This window comes from Bolinopsis microptera, chromosome 2, assembly GCF_026151205.1.
Source record: "Bolinopsis microptera isolate Bmic1 chromosome 2, MBARI_Bmic_1.0, whole genome shotgun sequence".
NCBI classification, from domain to species: domain Eukaryota; kingdom Metazoa; phylum Ctenophora; class Tentaculata; order Lobata; family Bolinopsidae; genus Bolinopsis; species Bolinopsis microptera.
The window spans coordinates 14,357,023-14,383,259 of NC_087073.1; the positions used below are offsets into that span (position 1 = coordinate 14,357,023).

The 26,237-nt window shown below is 37.8% G+C and overlaps 5 protein-coding genes across 5 annotated transcripts in view; 1 reads left to right on the top strand and 4 right to left on the bottom strand.

Moving 5' to 3' along the window:
• LOC134826229 (aldehyde dehydrogenase family 16 member A1-like) overlaps positions 1 to 22,632 on the bottom strand; it is a 36,795-nt gene extending 14,163 nt beyond the window's left edge. The window contains exons 1-5 of the mRNA XM_063838530.1: positions 22,604 to 22,632; positions 3,762 to 3,818; positions 3,422 to 3,526; positions 2,783 to 3,063; positions 2,356 to 2,510 (exon numbers count right to left, since the gene is read on the bottom strand). Coding sequence (XP_063694600.1) covers positions 2,356 to 2,510; positions 2,783 to 3,063; positions 3,422 to 3,526; positions 3,762 to 3,809 — 589 coding nt within the window. The 5' untranslated portion in view covers positions 3,810 to 3,818; positions 22,604 to 22,632. The remainder of the gene's footprint in view (positions 1 to 2,355; positions 2,511 to 2,782; positions 3,064 to 3,421; positions 3,527 to 3,761; positions 3,819 to 22,603) is intronic.
• Positions 1 to 26,237, bottom strand: part of LOC134826226 (FYVE, RhoGEF and PH domain-containing protein 4-like) — a 434,713-nt gene that overhangs the window by 11,376 nt on the left and 397,100 nt on the right. The gene's annotated exons all lie outside the window — the stretch shown is intronic.
• On the bottom strand, positions 7,343 to 10,565 carry LOC134826231 (all-trans-retinol 13,14-reductase-like). Its single transcript, XM_063838533.1, has one exon. The coding sequence runs from the start codon at positions 9,562 to 9,564 to the stop codon at positions 7,618 to 7,620; it is 1,947 nt and encodes a 648-aa protein (XP_063694603.1). The 5' UTR covers positions 9,565 to 10,565; the 3' UTR covers positions 7,343 to 7,617.
• On the bottom strand, positions 10,575 to 12,299 carry LOC134826819 (all-trans-retinol 13,14-reductase-like). The gene has a single exon (XM_063839320.1). The coding sequence runs from the start codon at positions 12,297 to 12,299 to the stop codon at positions 10,575 to 10,577; it is 1,725 nt and encodes a 574-aa protein (XP_063695390.1).
• Positions 24,049 to 26,218, top strand: LOC134811943 (probable ATP-dependent RNA helicase DHX35). The gene has a single exon (XM_063819112.1). The coding sequence runs from the start codon at positions 24,051 to 24,053 to the stop codon at positions 26,088 to 26,090; it is 2,040 nt and encodes a 679-aa protein (XP_063675182.1). The 5' UTR covers positions 24,049 to 24,050; the 3' UTR covers positions 26,091 to 26,218.

The window sequence follows — 26,237 nt, forward strand, 5'->3', positions numbered from 1 at the left end:
GTAGGTCCAGGCACGACGAGATGAACATGTTACTGATATCTTGTTACTGATATCTTGTTACTGATATCTTGTTACTGATATCTTGTTACTGATACCTTGTTAGAGTATGATATGGAAGACATAATACTGATAACGCTCCGGGAAAATGACTTGATCCGCGTGGATAAGAAGATACTAACAGAGAATGGAACTGTGTTCGAACACTTGATAAATGAACTGGGTCACAAGCAACTTGAGATGGACGACTTTGATCCAGGTACGGTGAGACTGTTTATAGAAAGTCTTGCAGAGAAAAGGGTAGAGTACATTGAGGAGACTGATTTTAGGGACCTTCATAAACTGTCTGTAGTGTTTGGGGTCTCGTGGCTGATTGAGTACAGTAGGAAATGGTTGAAAAGCAGAATAGTTGAAATAAACGATTCTACAACAAATCAAAGAAAAATGTTCTTATACGAAGAGTGTTTCTTTATCTGTGACAAATGGAAACTATTCTTATTTGTGGACACTCTTATTTTGAAACTGAGGTTTATGGACAACACATTAATGCTCTCAGAACTGATGAGTCATTCTGGATGTTTGAAGACAAATCACCTAAAATATTTACTACATTTAGCTGGGAGTGACACTGGTATTTTCCTACAGATCATGATTTTTCAGATTAATATTCAGCAATCTGTTGACGAAAATACCAGATTCCTACTACAAAATCTTAATCTGCCTCTTTGTATTCAGCGCGATGAAGATTTGTATCACGAACTGTTTGACCGGTTATCTCAATCATCCAAAACATCAAACGATGATCTGAAAATGGCGCTAGCTCTGACAAATGAAGCAACAAAACAGGTACTAGGCAACAGAAATAGTCCCACAGGTGATGATTTGACGGTGTATGATTCTAGAAAATGGTTTGATATTGAGAAGAGATGTGACAACTTAATGATGATATACGTGTGTGTGGTAGAGGGGATGGTTACCAGTATGTATGATGTTATTGAAATGTCAGCAAGGGTTGTAATGCAATCAGAACCCAGCACGGAGGAGGTTGACGAGTTTTTTGAACAGTTAGAACACTCAGGTGAATCTTTGCAGAAAGTTTCAAATTCTTATGTGGCAATCATAATCTCGGCCTTGAAGTTTACTAATTTTAGTAGTCGTAGGGAAAAATTACAGCTGGTAAGATTATTAGAAATGTTCAACGGAAGTGAAAAACTGTCAGCAAAATTCAGTCAAGTTCAGATAATCGGAGAATTAACGAAAGGATCCTCACTGGCGACGTCTCTTAAAAGTATGATGAAAATCAAAACCCAAGAAAAGTACATTTTCAAATACAAGCACCCCGGACTAAAAGATTGCGAGAGAGAAGGACACTGTGGATTCATGCTAAAATTCAACAAAGAGAACGCAACTTATGAGTTATCTCAAAATCCAAGTGACTACCAGAACAGGAGTATTCACACGCACGATATTTTCAAAGCAGGAAAGATGAGTTGGTACAGTTTGGAGCACGGAGAATCTCGGTTAGGAAGCAAAACAACTCTACCTAAACGGTGGAGATGGGGGTGGTTTGAGTGGGGGTTTAAGTGGTTCAGGAGGGAGGATGGGCTGTATAACATACTCTGGCAGAGTAATCGAGAACAGTTCTGTGTAGATTATGATATTAGCGACCATTTAGCAGCCAGGTCTTAAATCGAATGTGTGAGTAGTAACCTTTGTGTAAGTAACTTTTCTCCAACTTTGGTAGCTACTGATTTTTTTAATATTTGAAATTTTAAATGTACCATAATATCTATAGTTCACATCGCGTTTTAAACCATAACAGATATATTTGTCTTACTAACATTAAACAGGTTCAGTGTAAGTTAGTTCCCACACAACACTAACCAGGAGAGGAGAGTTAACATTAAACAGGTTGTGTAAGTTAGTTCCCACACAACACTAACCAGGAGAGGAGAGTTAACATTGAACATGTTCAGTGTAAGTTAGTTCCCACACAACACTAACCAGGAGAGGAGAGTTAACATTAAACAGGTTGTGTAAGTTAGTTCCCACACAACACTAACCAGGAGAGGAGAGCTAACATTAAACAGGTTGTGTAAGTTAGTTCCCACACAACACTAACCAGGAGAGGAGAGCTAACATTAAACAGGTTGTGTAAGTTAGTTCCCACACAACACTAACCAGGAGAGGAGAGCTAACATTAAACAGGTTGTGTAAGTTAGTTCCCACACAACACTAACCAGGAGAGGAGAGCTAACATTAAACAGGTTGTGTAAGTTAGTTCCCGCACAACACTAACCAGGAGAGGAGAGCTAACATTAAACAGGTTGTGTAAGTTAGTTCCCACACAACACTAACCAGGAGAGGAGAGTTCAGCCCACCCAGTAAAGTGGTAGAGAGTCTGGACCAGGTCAGCTAACATAACATTCTTACACTCGCGTATAGCCACTCCGGTACTGATACACTCCATTACAGCGAGGAGTTTACCTTGCTTCTGTACTTCACGCGTCACACTGCGGTTACAGGGGTTAGGGGTGAGAGTGGCCTGCCTACTAAAGTACGCTAATTATTATTTATTACTGGCGTAAAAAAGCATTCTTATAAATAGATTTCACTGCGTGTGGATGGGAATGTAAACCTAATTCTTAATTTGTTTTGACACGTGAAAATCTTTTTGGGAGCTGACTTGATAAAATTTTCAACATTCCAACACAAACTAACTTCACCTTCCCACCAGTAGTTCAATGCAAAATACGCGACAAACAGCAGCACTCTGACAGCTAACCTGTAAAGGTGTCTGGCTCGAATGTGACCCTGCATCTTACCCCACCCTTCCTTAGCCTCCCTAGCTCCTTTCATCGCTTCAGCAATACTCCCCCCGTTTGTTGGGATGTGTGTGATCAATTTATCAGTGGAGATGTTGGTAACCGTCAACATTTCTCCTGATCCAGGACTCATCTTGTTCATCACAAAGTCTCCTAGTTTCTGTGAGTTGATCCACGCCATGGCAGCAGCATCTGATTCCTTTGCTGAACTGTACTCCAGATTCTTGAAGATAGCTTTCTCCTGCGGTTTGAAGGTCCTAAATAACTCCAGTATTTACTGTAGAGAATCAGAGATGTTAATTGTTGAAATTTAATGTGATACTAATAGCAAACTGTCGTTTGTGTAAATGATAACAGCAATATAATTGTATGCTGAGAGGGGGGGGAGGTGAGCCATATTCGTTTTAACATCTATTCAGCTTCCAGCAGGGACCAATAAACTCTTAGAATCACTGTCATGTTCCAAAGTTCGGTGTAAATATGGCTCTCCTCCCATAGGTAAACAAGTCAAAACTCTTTTGACGAGTAGAAAGCTAATAATTTAAAATGAAATAGTGATAAATATTAAATTAAACGAGCTCTACTTCCATATTTCTTACCTTTGAGACGAAATGTCCGTTCTGTTCATCTTCATTAGCCATGATGATATCTGGCAGCTGCTTGTTCATGCTCACATTCTCATCACTGAACCCTGTCGCACCAACCTGTTAGTTAGACACTTAGTTACTTAGTAGTTAGTACTCTGTACTTACTTGGTAAACCCTGTTAGTTCTAATCTCACGCCACGTGACATGACGTCATTACTCAATTACTGGCATTGAGATTGTAACATTGGCATCAGGAGCAAATGCTTAGTGTATATTTGAATGTTTGCTTTGTAATCATGATATTTTGATGAATAAACAATTTACAAAGCACTAAAATATACTGCTCCATTACCTTTTTGTCAGTTGCTTGTCTTTTGGAAGGGGGAGATTCGCTAGACATTCTACTGTCCTAGATAACAATAAAATGGAGTTGACTAATGTTAACTGAATTACACGATAATATTATTTTATCAGTTAATTAGATTTTGACTAAAGTTAACTTGAGTTATTTGGATAAAATTCTTTTTTCATAACTTTATTCTGATCCGAGTTTTAGAAGCAGAGCTCACAATTTGTAAACTAATTAAACCACAGAATATAAATAGCAGAAGGCTATACACAAGTTACAAATAGAGTGGTCTGACAAAATTTGTAATATACAAAAAAATAAGTCAAGATTTGAGCTAGCAAACTTGAGCAAACCCCATATATTATATTCGCATTTAATTATAAACAAAATCAATAAAATAACTTACTTAAAAGAACATCATATTTTCATCTCATATCTTTGATAAGCTTATTACGTGAATAATACCACTTTTTAATGTAAGTTTTACCCAGTATATCTACTTGAGTGTTAATTGCAAATTCTCTTTCGTAACAACCAGTCTTTATGCTAGACTTTGACCAGGCCGGTTTTTTATGTAATAACTCACCCTTAAAATCCTTTTTTGTTCGTTTGTCAACAAGCAATGAATTACATAAATTCTTAGCTCTTGAACCACGGATTTTCGTCTTCTTTACATTCCTTGAAAATCTGTCATTGTAAAAGCCTTTAAAAATGTTTTGAACCATCGTTGTGGTTTGAGATGTGATATCTTCGATTTGACTAGAAGACAAGCTGTCATGATCTTCAGCATTGAGAATAACTTCATTTTTGATAACTCTGACGAAGTCTTTCGAAAGTTCTAATTCGGAACATTCCTTTTGCTTTCGACATAATCTTTTACATCTATGGTTTGATTTGCCAACACTTTCAGATTGAATCGGCGATGTAGAATTATAAAATTTATAGATTTCATTTTCATTGAGTTCTCTGATAATAGGTCTATAAGGCATCAACTGATAATGTTCATTTACGGCAGCAGAAGCGATGTAAGGTTCACAGTTAATGTGACAAAGATGTGCCAAAGTTGCTACAGCATCCTTTGACTGATGATTAAAGTTAAGTGTTCTTAACTCCTTCAAAAACCTTTTAGAGTGTGTTTTCTCTGGGACACTCTCACGATCTTCTTCAACATCAATTTCTTCAAAATGATCAATATCAAACGCATCTCCATAGATAACATTCTGATCTACACTCTGGTGATCATTACTGTCAATATCTTCTTCTTTATAGGGCTTGACAGCAGGTTCTGTTTTGGAATCCTCAGGGGCATTTGCAGTAAAAATAGACGAAACATCAAAAGTAAAATCATTCTCACAATGTTCTATCTTTGGCTCATCAAAACTGATTTCAGTTTCATTGAACGGATCAGTCTCATTGAAAAGTTCAGTCTCATTGAACATACTGGTAACATCAAAAGTAAAGTCATTCATAGGCATTTCCATAGACTCACTAAGGTCTGGCTCCTGGGTAACTTCCTCTGGAAAATAAAGCTCTGCAATGTTGGCAATATCGTCCATATTCATTGTACCTGAATTGCAAAGGGTAAGAAGAATTAAATAATTATTTGATTTGATGATAATTATAATGATTTTATAACACTAAGTGTACCACAATGTAAAGAGTTGAATTTAATCTTCAATATTCATGTCTTCCTATTGTAATATAATTTATCACACAGATTTTTATCATGATACCAAATTGATACAAACTGAAACAATGAAACACTTTAATTATTAAAAGGAACTGTTACAGCAAAGAAAAAAACAAATTCTACAACGAATGTCAGGTAAACTATAATTATACAGGATCGTATACGATAACTAAATTATAATTTACATTACATTACGATTACCACTTTAATTATCAGTTCAGTAAAAACAACTACAAAGTTTAATCTGACTGTTTTATTCACTTCATCGGTTTTCACTTTTCATAGAACCCGTTTTTTAGGTTAAGTTATAATTTCACAAAAAGTGATCATGCGTTCACTAAGCAATATTGAATCATTTAATCGGATTTGGTGATCTGGAAATATTGAAAGATTTACATCATTACTAAAATATATTACAACTATTACGGGTATCGGCCTTACAAAATGACACGAAAAAGGAGATGGCTCTGAAATGCACAAAAATGAGTTTTGTTCATGTTTTATTATCCAGATAGGTAGTTCAACAGGTATATTTTTCTTCCCGGGGGTTGATTTGATTGAAAAACCGTAAATTTTGCGATAAAAATTGTCATCTTTGAAATCTTCCAAAAAAACATGCCTTACAAAATGACAATTTCGTCACGGCTGTCATTTAAAAAAAAGCAGCCTATAGAAATTTGATTTCACCTAGGACAGTTAGATGAATATAATAGATTGAAGATTAGAATAGCTTTTACAGGAAAAAGGATGATTAAAAAAAGTTGGGCAATTTCGCGTGAGATAGTGCCTTATAAAATGACAACCCAAAACGGCATCACTTCAAATCCGATTTGGGAAAAAGTTTCATTATTCTTTCACGTGTCTTACTGTTAGATATATATGTTGTTTATATTATACCAGTTCTGTTTTTACCAGAATACATTAAAAAAGGAACATTTTTTATACTTTGAAAAATTTTTAAAAATGTCATTTTGTGAGGCGTAAAAATCATTTTTTGTTTTCATACTTGAACACAGTATTTGGTTATATTTGATATTTTCTATGACTGGATAGATCACTTTTCAGTGTTTAGTTAACGTTTGACATGTTTTAGGAGTTGTTATTACTCTCTGCTTTCACAAAATAGAAGCTTTATTTCGTTGAGTTTTGAAATCAGAGTTTGAAATCAAAGAGTTTGAAATCAAAGTTTTGATATCAGAACTGCACTTTTTTAATGCTACTTGATTGTTAACTGTCAGATTATGATTATTTTTAACTCCTTCTTGTATTGACTGTTTCTGATCCATTTTAGATGATGAAAGTAATTCAATCTGAAACATTGTCATTTTGTAAGGCTTTTCGGTGTCATTTTCTGAGGCATTTTGATCAAAATTGATGATCAAACAAACACATTTAGGCTCATTATAAGCTTACTGGGTTTAAGAATACCAATAATTAGGCAAGGGGCACCCAATATAAATATGCCATCTTTGTATCATAAAATAAAACTGTCCTTTTGTGAGGCATAACACTGTCATTTTGTGAGGCTAGGTCATTTTTTTGTCATTTCTTCTACCAAAGTCACTAAATCAGTTTTTTTATTTGACCAAAGTAGTCTTTGATTGACATAAGTCATGGTAGTACCTGGTTTTCTGGGGTTAAATTCTAAACTTTGGTCTCCATTCTGGGTAACAGTTAGGCGGGGCAATGACTGAACAGCAAAAACGTCCATATTTATGTAAGAAATATAGATTCTATGTCATTATCATTCCTTGGGAAGTGTTAATTAATGCTTTATCTTTCATACAGTAAAAGGAATAGGGTTCAATGTATAGGGAACCTAAGCTACAGCATGGTCTATGTGGGCTGTCATTTTGTGAGGCCTGTCATTTTGTAAGGCCGATACCCGTACAATTTGATAAACCCTTTTTTATCATCAAACCGAAAACTTCAAATAAGCGTCCCTTGGATAAAGCTTTCTAAATGTTTAGAAATGTAAAAAAACTATTCAAATCTGCAAACCAATATAAATAAATATGTGGCACTTCCTTAGCCATAGTCTGTCTGATATTCAAATTTAACATTGGGCTGCTGTTTCTTATCCAATCTACTTCTTAACCAATCTACTTATACATAATAGCGAGAAATCGTTCATCATGTCAACAGTACCTTTAACAATCTGAAATGTTATTAATTTACTTTCTTTGTGTATGGGTAGGATTTTTTGCGAAGGTTCCAGATATCAGTAAAGATGTCACGTTTCAGCATAGCACAGGATGTCAATGCACCACCCATTAGAGCACCAGTAAACCCACACATCAAAACATCTTGACCTGTCATGATCAGTCCAGAAATATCTGTTTCTGGTCGCAATGCTGCATTAGCTTCTGGGGCAAATCTATCAACATTGTGATCCAAGCCATAAATCTCACCCTTTGTTGATGAAATGTAGTGGTTGTTTGTCACTGGAGTGCCAATATCCACATAGTCAATATACTCTTCTATCTGAGGGAACAACTGACATGTCTGATCAATCATCTTTTGACCAATTAATTTCTTGGCCCTGTCATAATCATCTCCTCTTCGCTTTAAAGGCTGGTCATCCCACGATTCAAACCACTCCCACTGGGCAAAGGTAACAATTGCTACAGTACTTTTTTCTCGTCTCTCTGGGTGATTATCCCAGTTGGGATCCTTTGTACTAGGAAAGGAAATAAAAAGCAGTGGTATATTCTTGTCAGAAGCATTATGGGCATTCTCTTGGGTAAAGTAATCACATTGAGTCCCAGCCATGGCAGCATGTTCATCAGTAAAAGCCCAAGTATTTTGACGAACAAGGTTCAGTTCCTTTCCACTCCTGTTCAGTCCCAAAAATACACTCATTGTACCCACACCCGCCTTTACCCTGTCCTGTTTAAGAAGTCTAGAGAAGTAGGCAGATGATTTCACTACACTTTCATCCAAAAGTGAGTTACAAGTATTCATCAGTCCTGCAGCTGAAACCACAATCGGACTCTCTAGGAAACAAGATTCATTTTTTCTGGCCACTTGTACACCTCTGACTGCTCCGTTTTCAACTACGATCTTTTCTACCCTGGCATTCACAAGAACCTGTCCCCCACTTTTCTCAATGACTGGAATAATGTTCAACGCTATCTCAGATGCCCCTCCAACAGGGTAAAATCCTCCAGTTCCCGCAAAGTGAGAGACTAATCCCGCTTGGGTCCTGAATGAGGACTCTTCAGGCTCAGTTCCATAATCTCCCCAGCAGTAAGTGAAGACTGTCTGCAAATCTTTGTTTGCTGTTAATCTTTTCACTAATGAGGCAGTTGTTTCTTGACATTTCATCAGTTCATCCTTGAAGACTCCCATCTTGAGAAGAAACTTTGTCAAGGATAATGGCATCAGCTTCAATACTCCAGTTATGGCTTTGGGTAATTGTGAGAATTCTTTTACCAACCGGACATATTCATCAATAGCATCATGTTCTTCAACCGGAAAAAGTGGCTTTAGCTCTTTCGCAAATCTCTGCAAGTCATAGAATATGGGGTACTCTCTCTTATCGTCCCCTACACCAATTGCTACTTTGTCAAATGGGTTCATCAATGGAGCCCATTCAAGCTGGCCATCAGTCAACTGATCCACCAAAACTCTATTGTATCTACCATCATCCATCTCCCCAATATAGTGAATCCCAACATCAAACTCATAATTTTTGTCAACGAAGGAGTGACAACAACCCCCAGCCTGGTCATGCTGCTCCAATACTAATACTTTCTTCCCAATCTTAGAGAGAATGGCAGCTACTGTCATACCCCCTATACCACTTCCAACAACCACAGCATCATAAACCTGCTCTTGAACCTTACCAACTGTAAATGACTGTTTTATAATGGCATCTCGTTTACGGTGATCCATCTCATAGGGCTTTCTAGGGACCCTAGAGTCTGCAGAAAATGGGTTTTTGCTTCCAAAGTCAGGGTAAAACAGCCAAAATACTGTCTTGTGTAGGTATCTTAGTCCAACTATCAAGAAAGCAGCCATTCCAAGGAATATTTTGTAAAGATGAGGGATATTGGAGAACATTACATAATATGCAAGCACCAGGAACGTCAAACTGAATATAGCAACTTCCATCCTGCTGATAATGTTATATGTATATTACAAAAGTTTATTTTTAAAGTAATAAACAGCACAAAGCTAAAATACATAATTTTTCAATAGAGCCTAAAACCTGCACAAGTCCTTTTTTCTGAGTGGTTTGTTTTGTCACCCCTTTCAGAATTTATCTGTTTTTTTTTGTTAGATATTACTATTGCAATATTTTCATTCATTTGAGAACAAATTTGAGAAAATAAAATATTACAGCAAATCATATTACAGTACATTTGTTATCCAATTGTATATATGAGAGAATGAAACACTATATTTATTAAGCAACTGTTACAATACAGGGAAACATAAATACTACAAAACATCATCAAATATTTGGTAAACTTTAACAATTAAAATCAGTAAAAATCAAATAAACATTTTGATCAAATGGAAATTTCAATCAAACAAAAATTTCAATTTTAGTATTTGGTAATAATTTCAACATCTAGTACTTTAATCAGTTAATTTGGTTAAGAATCAGCCAAAATTATTCTCAAGTGAAAATGACCTAAAGTTGTCATCAGTTGAACAGTTAAATCAGCTTCAAAGTTTGGTCTAATCAGTTAATTCACTTCATCGATTTAAAATAGAATCCATTTATACGGTATAAGGTTAAAGTACAACAAGTTACAATGTCTCAAGTATCAATTCTCAAGATTAAAAATGTAAAAAAGATCTAATATTAAAATCTGATTATGTAGCTAAGTATAATACTAAGATAAACATATATTAGACGTATATAATAGGAAAAAACATAAATAAAAGGTCAAAGAGATTTCTGAAACTAGTTCTCACATCTGAGTGTTAAGTAAGTATTTTAAAATCGGTTACAATACTATAATTTTTTCAAGAATTTAAACAGTACAAATAAAAACAAAAATGACATATTATAGGCAACATTTCACCATCTTATCTTAATTTGAATTCAAATTGTACATAATTAATTAGAAATCATTTTTATCTACGCTACAGTACAACAAAGTATTGTGTTATTAGTCCTCCTTTGAGCATTGGTAAGATTTTTTGCGTAAGTTCTCGATATCAGTGAAGATGTCACGTTTCAGCATAGCACAGGATGTCAGTGCACCACCCATTAGAGCACCAGTAAACCCACACATCAAAACATCTTGACCTGTCATGATCAGTCCAGAAATATCTGTTTCTGGTCTCAATGCTGCATTAGCTTCTGGGGCAAATCTATCAACATTGTGATCTAAGCCATAAATCTCACCCTTTGATGATGAAATGTAGCTGTTGTTTGTCACTGGAGTGCCAATATCCACATAGTCAATATACTCTTCTATCTGAGGGAACAACTGACATGTCTGATCAATCATCTTTTGACCAATTAATTTCTTGGCCCTATCATAATCATCTCCTCTTCGTTTTAGAGGCTGATCATCCCATGATTCAAACCACTTCCACTGGGCAAAGGTAACAATTGCTACAGTACTTTTTTCTCGTCTCTCTGGGTGATTATCCCAGTTGGGATCCTTTGTACTAGGAAAGGAAATAAAAAGAAGTGGTATATTTTTGTCAGAAGCATCATGGGCATTCTCTTGGGTAAAGTAATCACATTGAGTCCCAGCCATGGCAGCCTGTTCATCACTAAAAGCCCAAGTATTTTGACGAACAAGGTTCAGTTCCTTTCCACTCCTGTTCAGTCCCAAGAAGACATTCATTGTACCCACACCTGATTTTACCCTGTCATTTTTAAGAAGTCTAGAGAAGTAGGCAGATGATTTCACCACACTCTCATCCAACAGAGAGTTACAAGTATTCATCAGTCCTGCAGCTGAAACCACAATTGGACACTCTAGGAAACAAGATTCATTTTTTCTGGCCACTTGTACACCCTTCACTGCTCCGTTTGCAACTACGATCTTTTCTACCCTGGCATTCACAAGAACCTGTCCCCCACTTTTCTCAATGACTGGAATAATGTTCAACGCTATCTCAGATGCCCCTCCAACAGGGTAAAATCCTCCAGTTCCTCCAAAGTGATTTATCAGTCCAGCTTGAGTCTCAAATGAAGATTCTTCTGGCTCAGATCCATAATCTCCCCAGGAGTAAGTGAAGACTGTCTGCAGATCTTTGTTTGATGTTAATCTTTTAACTACTGAGGCAGTTGTTTCTTGGCATTTCATAAGTTCATTCTTGAAGATTCCCATCTTGAGAAGAAGTTTAGTCAAAGGTAGTGGCATGAGCTTCAACACTGCAGTTATGACTTCAGGTAATTCTGAGAATTCTTTTACCAACCGGATATATTCATCAATAGCACCATGTTCTTCAACTGGGAAACGCAGCTTCAGCTCTTTTGCAAACCTCTGCATGTCATAATATATTGGGTACTGTCTCATATCATCCCCTAGACCAATGGATACCTTGTCAAATGGGTTCATCAATGGAGCCCATTCAAGCTGGCCTTCTGTCAACTGATCCACCAAAACTCTGTTGTATTTACCATCATCTATCTCTCCAATGTAGTGAATGCCAACGTCAAACTCATAATTTTTGTCAACAAAGGTGTGACAACAACCCCCAGCCTGGTCATGCTGCTCCAATACTAATACTTTCTTCCCAATCTTAGAGAGAATGGCAGCTACTGTCATACCCCCTATACCACTTCCAACAACCACAGCATCATAAACCTGCTCTTGAACCTTACCAACTGTAAATGACTGTTTTATAATGGCATCTCGTTTACGGTGATCCATCTCATAGGGCTTTCTAGGGACCCTAGAGTCTGCAGAAAATGGGTTTTTGCTTCCAAAGTCAGGGTAAAACAGCCAAAATACTGTCTTATGTAGGTATCTTAGTCCTGCTATTAAAACAACAGCCACTCCAAGGAAAAGTTTGGAAAGAGGAGGGATATTGGAGAACAGCACATAATATGCAAGCACAAGGAACGTCAAACTGAATATAGCAACTTCCATCCTGCTGATATGATAGAAAAGATTATTTGGGCGATGTGCAGTAGGCAGCTCAGTATTCCGTTCTTAAAGTAAGTGGGATTCCATAAGCAAACATAAAAGTTTAGTGTAGGTGTATATTAAACTTCTATTTCTTTATAAGCTATTGCGAAAAAGGAAAATCTTAATAATCAGGAATTGTTTATAAGAAACTGCTGATAAAATTACAGCCATGAATCAAAATCTAGAAAAAAATATAAGACTAACTTTAAACTCATGAGTGCTAAGAATATTGCGTCGGGTATTTAATATATGAACAAGAAGTGTAGACTTAAATTAGGCTGAGGTTATTGGATCAAAATAGCCAATAGAGCATTATTCATAACTCATAAGCCCAACTCTACCAAGAAGTATAAATCATAGTCCATAGAACAAAATCTCTTTTAACTCTCTTATTACAGTCGACACCGCCTGAAGGTGACTGCATAACAACGGATCAACGTGGAATCATACGATAATAGGCTTGCAGCTTCCGATGACAATGTGTTCGATGTTGGTTTTAATCTGGTGTCATGCTTGAGTTGGTTTTGGGCCTTTTCATGTTTATATTTTATTTGTTATTGGTATTTGATATTATAAGCTAATATGAACATATACATTTAGTATCTAAAAGTGTATAGCGAGCATATTTAACAATTTCATAGTCAATAATGTATTGTGATGACTGAAATATCGCATGTCAATCACAGTGGCGTAACGTTGCCTGTTGGCGCCTCCCCCCCCCCCCCCCCCCCCCCCGAAAAAGCGCCTCCTGTTGGCGCCCCCTCCCCTTTGGTGCCCCTCCCTAAAATTGAAAAAATTAGGTGATTTTAGAGGATACGCCGGTAAAATCTCTAAAAAAGTGTGTATCTAGAGCAAAACACACAGTTTTGCTAGTACTTTAGTTATGTTTTCGAAATTGTCCCATATTCAAACGACGATTTGGCGCCCCCCTAAGACGGCAGGGTCAGCGGGGCCCTTCGTTACGCCACTGGTCAATCATATAACTTAATTTTATAAGTTTTTTATAAGGAAAACAAAATTAATGTCAGACCCGTCACCACTCTCAGCAGTCAACCAGGGCTCATAAAAGCTTAATAGCGCCTGGGTCCTTTCACCAGCTGTGGCAATGTGAGTGGTGGTGTGGTCAGACTCACTTTAACAGCGTGTATTATTAGTAAATACAAGCGCGCTAGCTGCTAGTATACTTGTATTACCTACTTTGAAATCAAGTTTATTCAGATATAATATATTTATTAATTGATTGTGTATTGAATTGGTGATAAATAATAAGAGTATGGATATTATAAAATATGTTTTGTTTCCCTGTAAACAATTTTATGTTAACATTATGTTTTACAAAGTTGTAATCAGCTCGGTCAGACACAATTTATGATTACAATTCTAAAATTACAATATTGGAAGAATCATCTTTTTTAACTAAATTTAAATTTAAATTTTATGTTTTAGCTAAAATTTAAATTTAAAGAAGAGAAAAATCAACAATAAACTATTACAGGTTAGATGTTTACCTGAGTTCTATATCTTTCGATAGCAACTCCATCTATAAATCTGATTAGCAAGTCATTCTGTATTCCACCAGTACTTGTGATCCTGGTTGCAGCTTTCAACATGTTTTATGGGCCCAACACTCAGCTTTCACAGTTTATGACTTCTGGCCTCCTTGCGATGTCGTAGCAGGTAGACCATTTCTTGTTGTCGCGGGCTAACCAGATTGTATAGGAACATCGAAGAGCGACCAAAGCAGCCTCATTCAGGGCTTTATTCTTCGTTCTCTTCGCCAAACCAAAGTAGTTGAATAGAGCTGGTACAGTATGGTGCCAGAAGCCCCTACACCCAATCTCTACCGTAAAGAGCAGAGCTTTCCAACCGCACCCGTCGATGCCAGGAATCAGCTCTCTGTTGTAGCGTGCTTCTTTACGTGCTACTTGGTCACTGAAGTTACTCTCGTCACCACAAGTCAGTTCAATCAGAACTACTTCTCTCAAAATATCCGACCATACTACAATGTCGGGTCTCTCCGCTGTGTTGTAGATGTGCTGTGGGAACTGGGCAGGTAGTGTATCCTCGTCCCATATCAGCTTCCAGTCTTTCGCTCTCTCAAAGGGCCTCTCAATCCTCAACTTTGGCTTTGGGTGTTCATACTTCCCATCCTTCGACTTGAACCGTATCCATTCTTTGTCGGAGGTCGTGGAACCTGAGGAATTGTACATCTTGAGTTGGTCAAGCAAGGCTCCGGCTATAACACGTAGGACGTTGTCATGTCTCCAGTTGTACCTTTTGGAGTTTCTTGCTATACTGCAGACGGCTAGGATGTGCTTGATGTTGCACGTCTTCCAACCACAAAGTGTACAATTTCCTGTACTTGAGTAGTTCCACAGTTTCATGTTTGCAGGGGTATTAGCCACGTCGTGTGTCGAGTTTAGGTGGAATTTAAGGAGGGCCGGGCTCATCTTGTAGTTGTAGACAAGGCTGTTCCATCCTAAGTCTAACTGCATTGTGTTCTCCCATGTCAAGAACTTGCCCTGTACTCCCTTGTTTACCAGGGTGACTAGCATGTCGTTCTCTGACACCGATTCTACCAGTTGTCTTAGCTTCTGCCTCTCAGTCAACTTTGGTTTGCATCCGAGTCCTACTCGGTCTTTAGTCACTACTCCAACCAACTCCTGGAAGTAAAGATCTCGCTCTCTTGCCGTCAGCTCCGTTGTATAAGACCATCTCGGGCTGTTCTCCTGTTTCTCTCTCTTGTTATTATAGGCTTCTACAACTTTGGTGTCATCATTGATTCACGATGTCAATCCTTCGCAGCTCGGTGAGGCACAGTGGTGCATCTCGCCGATCTACCGAATGGTGGTTGCGAGAAGCATTATTTGATGCGCGCGCGACCCAGTAGTGCATCGCGCTACAAGTGTCATCACTGTTCTTCAGGGCGTGTCCCTTTGATACCTGAAGAGACTTGTATAAGTCACTTAGCTTCTTCAAGTTTAGCCCGAAGTAATCCTTGCTCCTGTACAGGACTGTCACAGTAATTGATCTAGTAACACCCAACCACTTCTTCAAGAATCTGGTGCAGATAGCATCCAGTTCGTACACAAAACTTACAGGAAGGTTGTAAATCATCAGATCCCAGGACATCTTGCTAGTCAGCATGTTAAAAACTTATGTTTTTTTGTTTTTGTTCAAAAATTTTGAAAATTTTCATTGTATCATGTCGTGACCCCCATTGTCGTTTCACTGAGATCCTTGCTCTAACCAGAGCCCTCTCGCTTAACTTGCAGTAGCGCGCGATCACCGCCGAACGCGGCACGGGAGTATATTCTAATTGTGAAACAAGCGAGTCACGCAGTACGTGTATACACTTGTATCACGTGGTAACCCCCACTGTCGCTTCACTGTAGAGTTTCGACGCGATACAGGGGAGCCGCGCACTCGTGCGCGGCGGGTCATACAACGTATGACAATGCAGACCGGCGAGATGCGAAGGATTGACATTGTGAATCAAATTGTATTGTTAAGCTACTTATAATTACGACTTTGAAAAATTCAAAAATAATTTTTACTTTACAACATACGTCATACAAGTTTAAGCCCAAATTTCAAAAAAAGGCGTACAAATTTTTATTCGAATTTTGCTTTACAAAAACAAACGGTGTGAACCAAATTTCGTCGCGTGTAATTTTGATTGTGCTTCTGGAGTTTAGTAAAATTATGTTTTTGCATTTTTAATTTTGCTTTGACAACAAATTTTGGAACCAAATTTATAAAAATGTGTATACCAAATGTATAATACTTATGTGTTATATATATTATGGTGCTGCGCTTATCGTGTATATTCGCATATTAAATATGCATACATGTAGCTTGCTTTTTTGTTGGCTGTGCATGAGTGCACAAAAATATCGAATAGAAAAGATTGCCTCAATTGACGATGTCAATTCATTGCAGCTAGCTCGGTGAGGCACAGTAGCGCGCGCATGCGAGAAGCACAATTGAGTGCGCGGCGCGGCACAGTAACGCATTGCGCTACAAAGATTGCCCCAATAAATAAGCTGGAAGTAAGAAATGAAACACTTACCCTAAAGAAATGTTAAATAAGGCACCGGATAATTGTTAAATCAATTACTATTATTTTGGATAAAAATATAGAAAATTTACTAACACAAAAGTACGCCGCGCATCACACAAATTTGTAGTATCCTGTTAAGCTTTTAAAATCGAGCGCTATAATTTTGTAAATATTATAAATATTACATTGTGAAATATTGATCGCTCTTAATTTGTTATTCTTCTGTTGCAAGTTTTTATATTGTCACCGGATGGGGGTTCCTAACTTCTCGATAATTGGTCTTCGTAATACTATTAACATGATTACACATCTATATCTCATTCTACATTACTTCTTGTCGATTCAAATGTAATTTTCTCCAAATATTGTGGAGCACACTTGTTAACAAGGTTTTGATTTCAATACCTATAAACTATTGTGATCTTAATTGAAGTTCATTCAAGTCACAACATACATACATGCTACATGAAGAGGTCTCCTCCTAGTCGTTGGAGTGGCCTGCATCACACACATCTCTTCTACGGCGTAACATGTTCCTCCATTCCACTCGTTTTAGAGCCAACTGTTTTACTGCATCTCTGCTGATGTTATCGACACCTGTAAATTCAGCATCCTCGAGTACACAGGCCATCCAGCCTTTGTGGGGTCGTCTTCTCAGTCTCTTTCCATAGTTTGGTTTCCAATCCAGTAAGAAATTTGGAAACCGCGTCTCTGGCATTCTGACAACATGTCCGTACCACCTTAGTCTAGCCGCACCGATGAAAGTTTCGATAGACTTAATTCCAGCACGCCTGAGAACTTCTTCATTGGAGACATGGAATAACCACTTTATCTTCAAGATTCTTCTCAGGGAGGTCAGATGGAAGACCTCAAACCGTTTCATCTGCTTCTTTGTTGTGTTCCAGACTTCAGCTCCATATAACAGAATAGTAATAACAGCAGCCTTGTAGATACGGATCTTGGTGGGCGTTCTTATAGTTCGACTGTTCCATATCTTCCAAAGCTGATGGAACGCACCATTAGCACGCTGGATCCTGATGTCAAGATCTCGGTCAATGGTACCATCCCCACTGATGTTGGCACCAAGATAAACAAAGTTGCTGACCTGTTCAACAGGTTCTCCCTCCACTGTTAGCTTTATACTGTCTCTTTCGGTGTAAGGTCGCTGGGACGCACACTTGCTGATCGCCATGCATTGTGTCTTTTTAGAGTTGATCTTTAATCCAGCATAAGAGGTGTAATAAGCTATAAGATCAGTGGACTCTTGCAGCCCTTCTTCAGTATTGTCCATCACAGCCAGATCATCAGCGTAGTCACTATCCATTAATTAATTAATTAAAATTGAAATTTAAAAACACCACTATTAAGCGTACACTTTTACTCAGCAGTGTCACTACAACTAGTTTACAAAAATACTTTTAAAACTATATATCAAAAGCAAAATAAAGTTCTATGTATAAATTCGTTCATAAAACTTTCAAAAAGCTAATATAATTTAGATAAGTCAAAGAGAGGGTTAAAATTATAAATAAAACATTTTTGCTACCTCAGTGTCAGATAAAGTAAACAAATAAGTCTTCAGTGCGGATTTAAACGCCTCAACAGAATAACATTGTTTAACTGAGTCTGGTAGTGCATTAAAAACTCGTGGACCAACCACACTAAAACTACGATCACCAAAACCCTTGGTTGAACGATAAGGGACTATGAGCCTAACAGTGTGTCCATGGTGAGCATACTTAAACATATCTTGAAGGTACAGTGGCGCTATTCCATTAATAGCCTTAAAAGATAGGAGACATATTTTAAAAATCACTCTTTTAGGTATATTAAGCCAGTGCAATTTATCAAGATCGTCGCCTAGGTGATCAAATTTATATTTTCCAGTTACTGCTTTTGCACAGGCATTTTGAATAAGCTGTAGTTGATGTATGAGGTACTTGGAGATGCTGTAAAACATGGCGTTACAGTAGTCCAAACAAGAAACAACGAGGCTATTAACAATTGTCTTAAGCTGTTTTGTAGTCAGCAGAAACCGTATCTTAGTGAGGTTGCGTAGTGTTAGGAAACATTTCTTCTTCAACTCAACAACATGGTTGCTCATAGTAAGCCCAGAGTCCATATGTATCCCAAGATTCTTAACTGTGCTCACAAATCGAATAGTTGTGTCACTCCCAAAATTCACTCCCTTTATATTGATCTCTCGTAGGACGGACATAGGACCAAAAACGATTATCTGTGTTTTACTGTCATTCATTGCTAGAAAGTATTTTTTCATCCAAGCTCTAATAGATGCAAAGCATCCCCTGAGCTTAGAGAGTAACGTTTCGCCCTGGTTGATGGGTTTAAATCTCTTTAAGATCTGGTGGTCATCTGCATACCCATAAATTGTGAAGTCCCTTCCTTGTACAAATCTATAGATGGATCTGATATAAAGGTTAAACAGAACAGGTCCCAGAACTGAGCCCTGAGGAACACCAAACTTAATAACTATTTCTTCAGAGAGAGTAGAACCAAGTCGAATTCTCTGAGCACGACCTTTTAGAAAGCTAGTAAACCATTTTAACACAGTGCCCCTTAGTCCTATCTCCTTCATGAGAATGTTCAGTAAGACATCATGGTCTACAGTATCAAACGCCGCCGATAGGTCAAGCATCATGACAACTGTAGCACTCTTTTCATCTGATGCAACTAGAAGATCATTCCATATTCTGATCAATAATGTTTCTGTGCTGAAGGTCTTCTTGTATGCAGACTGTTCTGGGCAGTGGAGATTTTGCTTATCTAAGTGATCGTTTAGGCGCTTTAACACCACTCTCTCGATCAGCTTCCCAAGGAAAGTGAGGTTTGAGACAGGGCGAAAGTTTTTCAAGACATTAGGATCAAGAGAGTTACTTTTCAGGAGGGGAACAATATCAGCAAGTTTGACTCCGTCCATTGAACCTTGAGATAAGGATGCATTAACAATCTGTAGAAGTAATGGTAGCAGAATGCTGATGTTCTCTTTAAGCAGTGTAGTAGGTAAGATGTCAGAAGGTGAACATTTGATACCAAACTCGTCAATGATTTCCTTTAGCTCATCTAATGTGACAGGTTCAAAGGTAGACCAGTGGTAGGATTCGGGAGCTTCAGCAGAAGAGTCTGATGGAAGAGTAAACCGATCATGATCCATATCTTTCCTAATGTTATCAATCTTAGATGTAAAGTAGGCGTTAAAGTCTGCTGCTAGCTTTGGAAGATCATCTGTGTAATCTGGCAGAGGATTAGATTGTTTACGGTCTAAATTTCTATTGACCAGCTGCCACAAAGTTCTTGGGTTGCCTTTAGAGTTTTCTACCATATTCTTAAAGTACTCCTTCTTCTTCAGATCAGCCATTTTAGAACATTCTGAGCTGATGTCTCTAAACATGATTTTATCTTCAAGCGTTGCTGTTGGTTTACGAGTTTTTGCCTCGGCTTTTCTTCTCAGCTTTCTGTAGTCCCTGTATTCATTATCAAACCAAGGTGCAGAATCAATAACAGATACCTTCTTGGAGACTATTGGAGCATGCTCATCTAGGAGTTCAGCACACAAGTCGTTCAAGTTGGCAACAGATGCACTCATATCAGTAGTTCCAATTTTCTCAAGATCAATCAAGTTTACTATATCGAAGAGATCACTGGTAAATTGGTCATCATCCACAGTCTTCAAATTTCTGTAAGTGATATCTTTAAAATATTTCTTTTCGAATTCCAAAGAGAAGTCACAATAGACTGGAAAATGATCTGATCCATGCCTATTCACACTATCAACCAAAACCTTGCATTGAAGCTGATTCTTGATAGAGAAGCAGAAGATTTGGTCTAGTGATCCACCAGCAACATGGGTTGGTTCATTAACATGATGATTAAATCCGTAAGACAGAAATAAGTCAAGCGTCTTCCTAACAAGCTTGTCATTCTTATTCTCAAAATGAATGTTCAAGTCCCCAGCAATGACGAGACAATCACACTTCATGGTGATGGCTGACAGAAGTAAATCAAGTTCCTGATGAAAGATAGAGGAGAGATAACCAGGTCGATACAAAGAGACAAACATGACCTTAGTGCCTGTTGCTGTTTTGATTGATGCAGCTGTGTACTCAAATGTAGAGAAAGTAGCAGAGCATTGGAACTGAGACATTGAGTATTCTCCCCTAAACAACAAAGCAGTTCCACCACCTTTTTTGTCTTTCCTGAAATTATGTATGATTCTGTAACCGTAAGACTTAATAATTGCAGTGGTGGGGCAGTTAACATCTGTTAGCCAAGTTTCACAGAATGCAGCAATATCAATGCTTTTGTCTGATAAGTTGCACATAATATCGTTTACTTTGTTAACAAGTGACCATGGATTGAAAAGGAAGAATTTCAGACAGCTCAGTGATTTCTGTCCGTGTTGTGGCTTTGGTAAAAAGGGGTGGTCTTTTTAACTTTCTCCTGCAAATCTTTGAATATGGGGCACAAAACAGGATCATAGGCTGCATGTAGAAGCTCATTGCCATGCTTACCAGCTTTCTTGCAGTTTGAACAACACAATGGAGCGGAGCGATCACATGTCCGTGTTTCATGTGCTCCTGCACAAAAGCCACAGACATGTTCACTTTTGCAATGACCTTGGTGACTTTTGCTATGGTGACCAAATGATTGACAGTTAAAACATCTGAGGACAAAGAAGCTATTATAGACTTTGCAAACTCTCTGAGTTCCAATAAAGAGCTTATCACCTTGTTTAGCAATTGCAGATCGTACAAGATTACTGACACGAACAATAGCTTTGAAGGAGTTCTGGTCATTCTTTAGGGGTACTATAGCTACTACATCAATTTTCTTGTCTTCTATACTGGTACCTGGATCATTGATGAGCAGATCTATTCCATGGTTTTGACTAACTATCATTTCCTTTATTTCCTCCTTCAAGTAATCACGCTCAAGACCAACAACTGTTATTCTTGGTAACTTTGTGGCTACAGTTGATGTACTATGTTGGGGGGAAGCTTTGCTAAGCTTCTCACGCAATGTTTCTGCCTCAGACCTAGAGTTAAGAATAACGGCAGTATCATTAGATTTGAGCTTCATTGTGTTAACAATACTAATCTTATTCTTGATGCAGCTTTCTTCCAACATACTTTTATCAATTGGTTTGCCACTCTGATCATTCTTAATTACAATCATGCTGCGAAGTTTCTCAGTCCTCTGAGAATCATCCCATGGGTTGCAGGGAGTCATTGGAGGTTTTGCTAGAGCATTGTTTTGCTTACTTGGCAAGATTTCCTTAAGCATCTCTTTTACACCGGACAGTTCTTCAGCAAAATTCTGCTTTAACTCCTCAATCTTTCTGTCAACGTAAACATTAGCAGCTCCCCCTGTGCTTTGCTCTGTCATCTCCTCTTTAACTGTAATACAATGGTTACAAAAGAACAAGAATCTGCCAAATCTTTTCTCATAGGACTTGGTGTTAGAAACAGCTGGTCCCAAATGGGAAGTGAAGCTAGATGGGGCACTAACACAATAGGAATCATCTGTGCAGCCTACCGCATGGAAATTGTTTTTACAGTCATAACACTGAACTCTGTAGTCAGGATTAACTCCCTCCTGACAGTGGTTACAACAATCATTTTGTATGATGTTGGGAGCAGCTATGTAGGTCCTTGTACCCTCTGTGTTCTGGGGAGAGAAATCAGTTATAGATGATTTAGGAGAATCAGGCATAGCTAAGTTTAGTAGGTCAGGGGTTGCTGTGTAAGGATTGTAAACTTGTAAGACAGTCGAGACTCCAACAGAAAACAATAAAGACAACCCACCGGAAGAGTTCTGACTTATGGGTCAGATACCCTTTGATAGTTTTGGTTTGAAGGGGAAGAGGGCTATCAAGGATAGAACACTCCTCTAGTAACTGTGTATCGCTTGTGTGTGTATCGCTTTTCAACTTATTGCCATGACATACTTTCAACACGTGCCATACCTCAAATTATTTGTTATATAGTAGTGTTGAAAGTATTATAACTTTTTCATCTGCACCCTTTAGTTCCTTTTGCAGTACCATGACTGATTGCCTCGTGAACCTCAGCCAAAAAGATTCAAAAGTTCAGACAAAAATTAAATACAGGAGGGCCCTGGATATCACCCTGTCCAGCGCCCGAATTAACAGAGAACCAATCAGACATTACACCATTAACCCTGACAGCACTCATGGTTCCGTTGAAGAATGCCTGAAAGATTCTAACATATTTCTGAGGAAGTCCATAGTGTCTCATGCTTGACCAAATAAACTCTCTTCTGATGGAATCAAACGCTGCCTTAAAATCAATGAAATTAACAAAAAGTGGAATGTTAAACTCAATGCAGTTGTGAATTATGGTGCGGATGGAATAAATCTGATCAATACATGAGCGGTTCCGTCTGAACCCACACTGATTTTCCCTAAGAAGACACTCCATTCCAACATCCAGCCTCTTAAGAAGAACCATTTGAAGAACCTTAGAAGACGTTGCCCTAAGAGTTATACCCCTATTAAATAATATGCAATATTGCAGCAGTATGAAGTGTCTCCCTTCTTTCCGATAACCACTATAACACCTTTAAGCCAATCCTCAGGGATTACCTCTTCCTCCCATACCTTTTTAAACAGTAGCTCTAGTTGGCAAACAAGAGCACTTCCACCATACTTAAGTTGTTCATTAGTTATCTCATCAACCCCCGCACTTTTGCAGTTCTTCAGTTTCTTTAGAGCATAACTAATCTCATCTCTAGAAGGAGGTCCATCATGTCAGAACAAGCCACATCAGACATTCATTATTATCACGCGGATATCGCTTTCTGATGTTTTCTATGTTGTAAAAATAGCCATGTCATAGTTGTTTTGCTCATGTTGCTTTATCGCACTAATTATCATATGAATGTAAGTTACAATTTCCAATTCCATCCACTGATGTTATCACAGGACTGATCATCTAACTTCCTCATTTGTGTATAATACTCATTACTGGAGCACCTGTTGGTAGTCTTATGAGCAATTACTAAACTCTCCCTTATTTTTCACGATCATGTAAACTAGTTAAGATTGCACAAAACTAGCTAAAATTGCTAAAATGTTCTTTTTCAGTGAATATCAACTGATTTCATTAGCTAATGTTCAAGTCCTGTAGAAAAAACCTGCTAACTTTTCCAGAATATATGCCCTATTGAATCAGGGGTCAATCTACAGATGATAATTTCTGCATCCTGTAAAGTTTCATATTTCACCTCAGTAGATGCAGAACTTTTCAATTTTTAAAGTATCATTTACAGCTGTGGAATGAGCATACGGCCAAGGGTTGAATTTGAATTAAGTAAACCTTTTGGTGCTGTATGAAAATAAACTAAATGTATTATCATTATTATTAACTTTATAGTTTTCCTCTTAGAAGATAATGTTTTGGAAGCCTGATGCAGATGCTCCCGTTTTAAGACAAAAAGATACAGGCACCAATGAATCTGAAACTACAAATTTCATTTACAATGCTCACAAGAACTGCTCATTGTCAGCTCAGCGCCAAAAGCTCCCCATATTCAATTATAGGAACAATTTTTTGTATTCAGTCGAAAGCAGTTCAGTAACTGTAGTGGTAGGTGAAACAGGTTCCGGAAAAAGTACTCAGATACCTCAGTATCTTTCTGAAGCAAATTGGGCATCTAATGGTATGATGATTGCTGTTACTGAGCCAAGAAGAAATGCCACCATCACATTAGCTTCTAGAGTAGCTGATGAAATGGGATGTCACTTAGGATCAGAGGTTGGATATCAGATTAGATTTGAGAATGCTGTCTCTGAGTCAACTAAAATCATGTACTGCACTGATGGGAGCCTACTTAGAGAAATTATGGCAGATCCACTTCTTACAAAGTATGCAGTTATAGTTGTAGATGAAGTCCATGAACGTAATATAAATACTGACTTACTAATAGCACTTCTAAGGAAAATCATAAAACAAAGAAGTGATCTTAAAATAGTCTTAACATCTGCTACAACTGATGCAGAAAAGTTAAAGAAATTCTTCTGTTCCAGAGTTCAAGGTGATTCTGCTTCAAAGATCACCTGTTCAATCTTGTCAGTTGAGGGGAGAAATTTCCCTGTGCAAATAAACTTTGCAGTAAGTCCAGTACCTGACTATCTCAAAGCTTCTATTGACTTGTCGATCTCCCTACACGAAAACAGGCCCCAGGGAGATATTTTAGTGTTTCTTACGAGTCAAGATGAGGTATTATCAGCTGTGAAAGATTGTAGAGAAGAGGTAAGAAAACTTGTGAAACCCAAGCAAAATGTCAAAGTATTGCCCTTCTACGGGAGCTTGCCAACAGAGGAGCAAATAAAAGTTTTTGACACAACTCAAACTGGCCAAAAAACACGTAGAATTATTTTCTGCACAAACATTGCCGAAAGCTCAGTCACAATACCTAGGATAATATACATCATAGACTGTGGATTCAGTCGTTATAAAACTTTTAATGCAAACTCTGGCTTGGAAATAGTAATTAAGTCTCAGATTTCAAGAGCATCAGCTGTGCAAAGAGCTGGAAGAGCAGGAAGATTAGGGCATGGTGAAGCCTTTAGACTGTACACTGAAAGTTCATTTGAGAAGATGTTGATGGAAACACCACCTGATATAACCCGATCCAACCTGGCAGATGTTGTCCTGAAATTGAAAGCTATAGGAATATCAAACATTGTGAAGTTTAATTTCCTCACTCCCCCTCCTTCAAAACATCTCTGTAAAACGTTAGAGGTTCTTCATGCTTTAAATGCTATTGATGACAAAGCTGATTTAACAGCCATTGGTTTTGTTCTTGTTGAGTTTCCCATTGACCCAATGCTCACAGTATGTCTCCTTGAATCAGACAAGTATGGCTGCAGTGAAGAAATACTAACAATCGTAGCCATGTTGCAGGTCAACAATGTTTTTACCAAATCTCAGAGAAGTGGGAAAACTGTGAAACAGATGAAGTTCAAGTTTGCTGCTAAAGAGGGAGACATGATAACATATCTAAATATTTTCAGATTTTTTGTAGAAAACAACAAGAGCCGTTCTGTATGTAAGGAGCATTTGCTGAACTATGATGTTTTATGTAAGGCTGATAACATTTTGAAGAGACTCAAATCATTTTACAAACGTTATGGAAAAGAGTTATCATCAACTGATGATGATGCTACCATACGTAAATGTTTGTTGAGTGGATTGTTTGTGAATGCTGCGTACTATCATCACACTGGAGTCTACAAGACCTTCAGAGACCATTTCAACCTCAGCATACACCCCTCTAGTGTTTTAGTTTCGGAGCGTCCTAAGTATGTTATATTTAATGAGGTACTAGGATCATCTCAAAACTATATGAAGGATATAACTGTTATCGAATCAGAATGGCTCTTGGAAGTCGCTTCACATTATTATGTAAATAAATTTGAAACCTCTTAGATAGAGGGGAGTCATTGTTAGCTATAATATTTTGATTAATATTCAATATTAGGTAACACGCTTTAATCGTCTTAAATTTTTACAGATTGTACTAATAATAATATTATCGTCTTATGGTATTTATTGAACTCAGGGTAACTCCGTTTT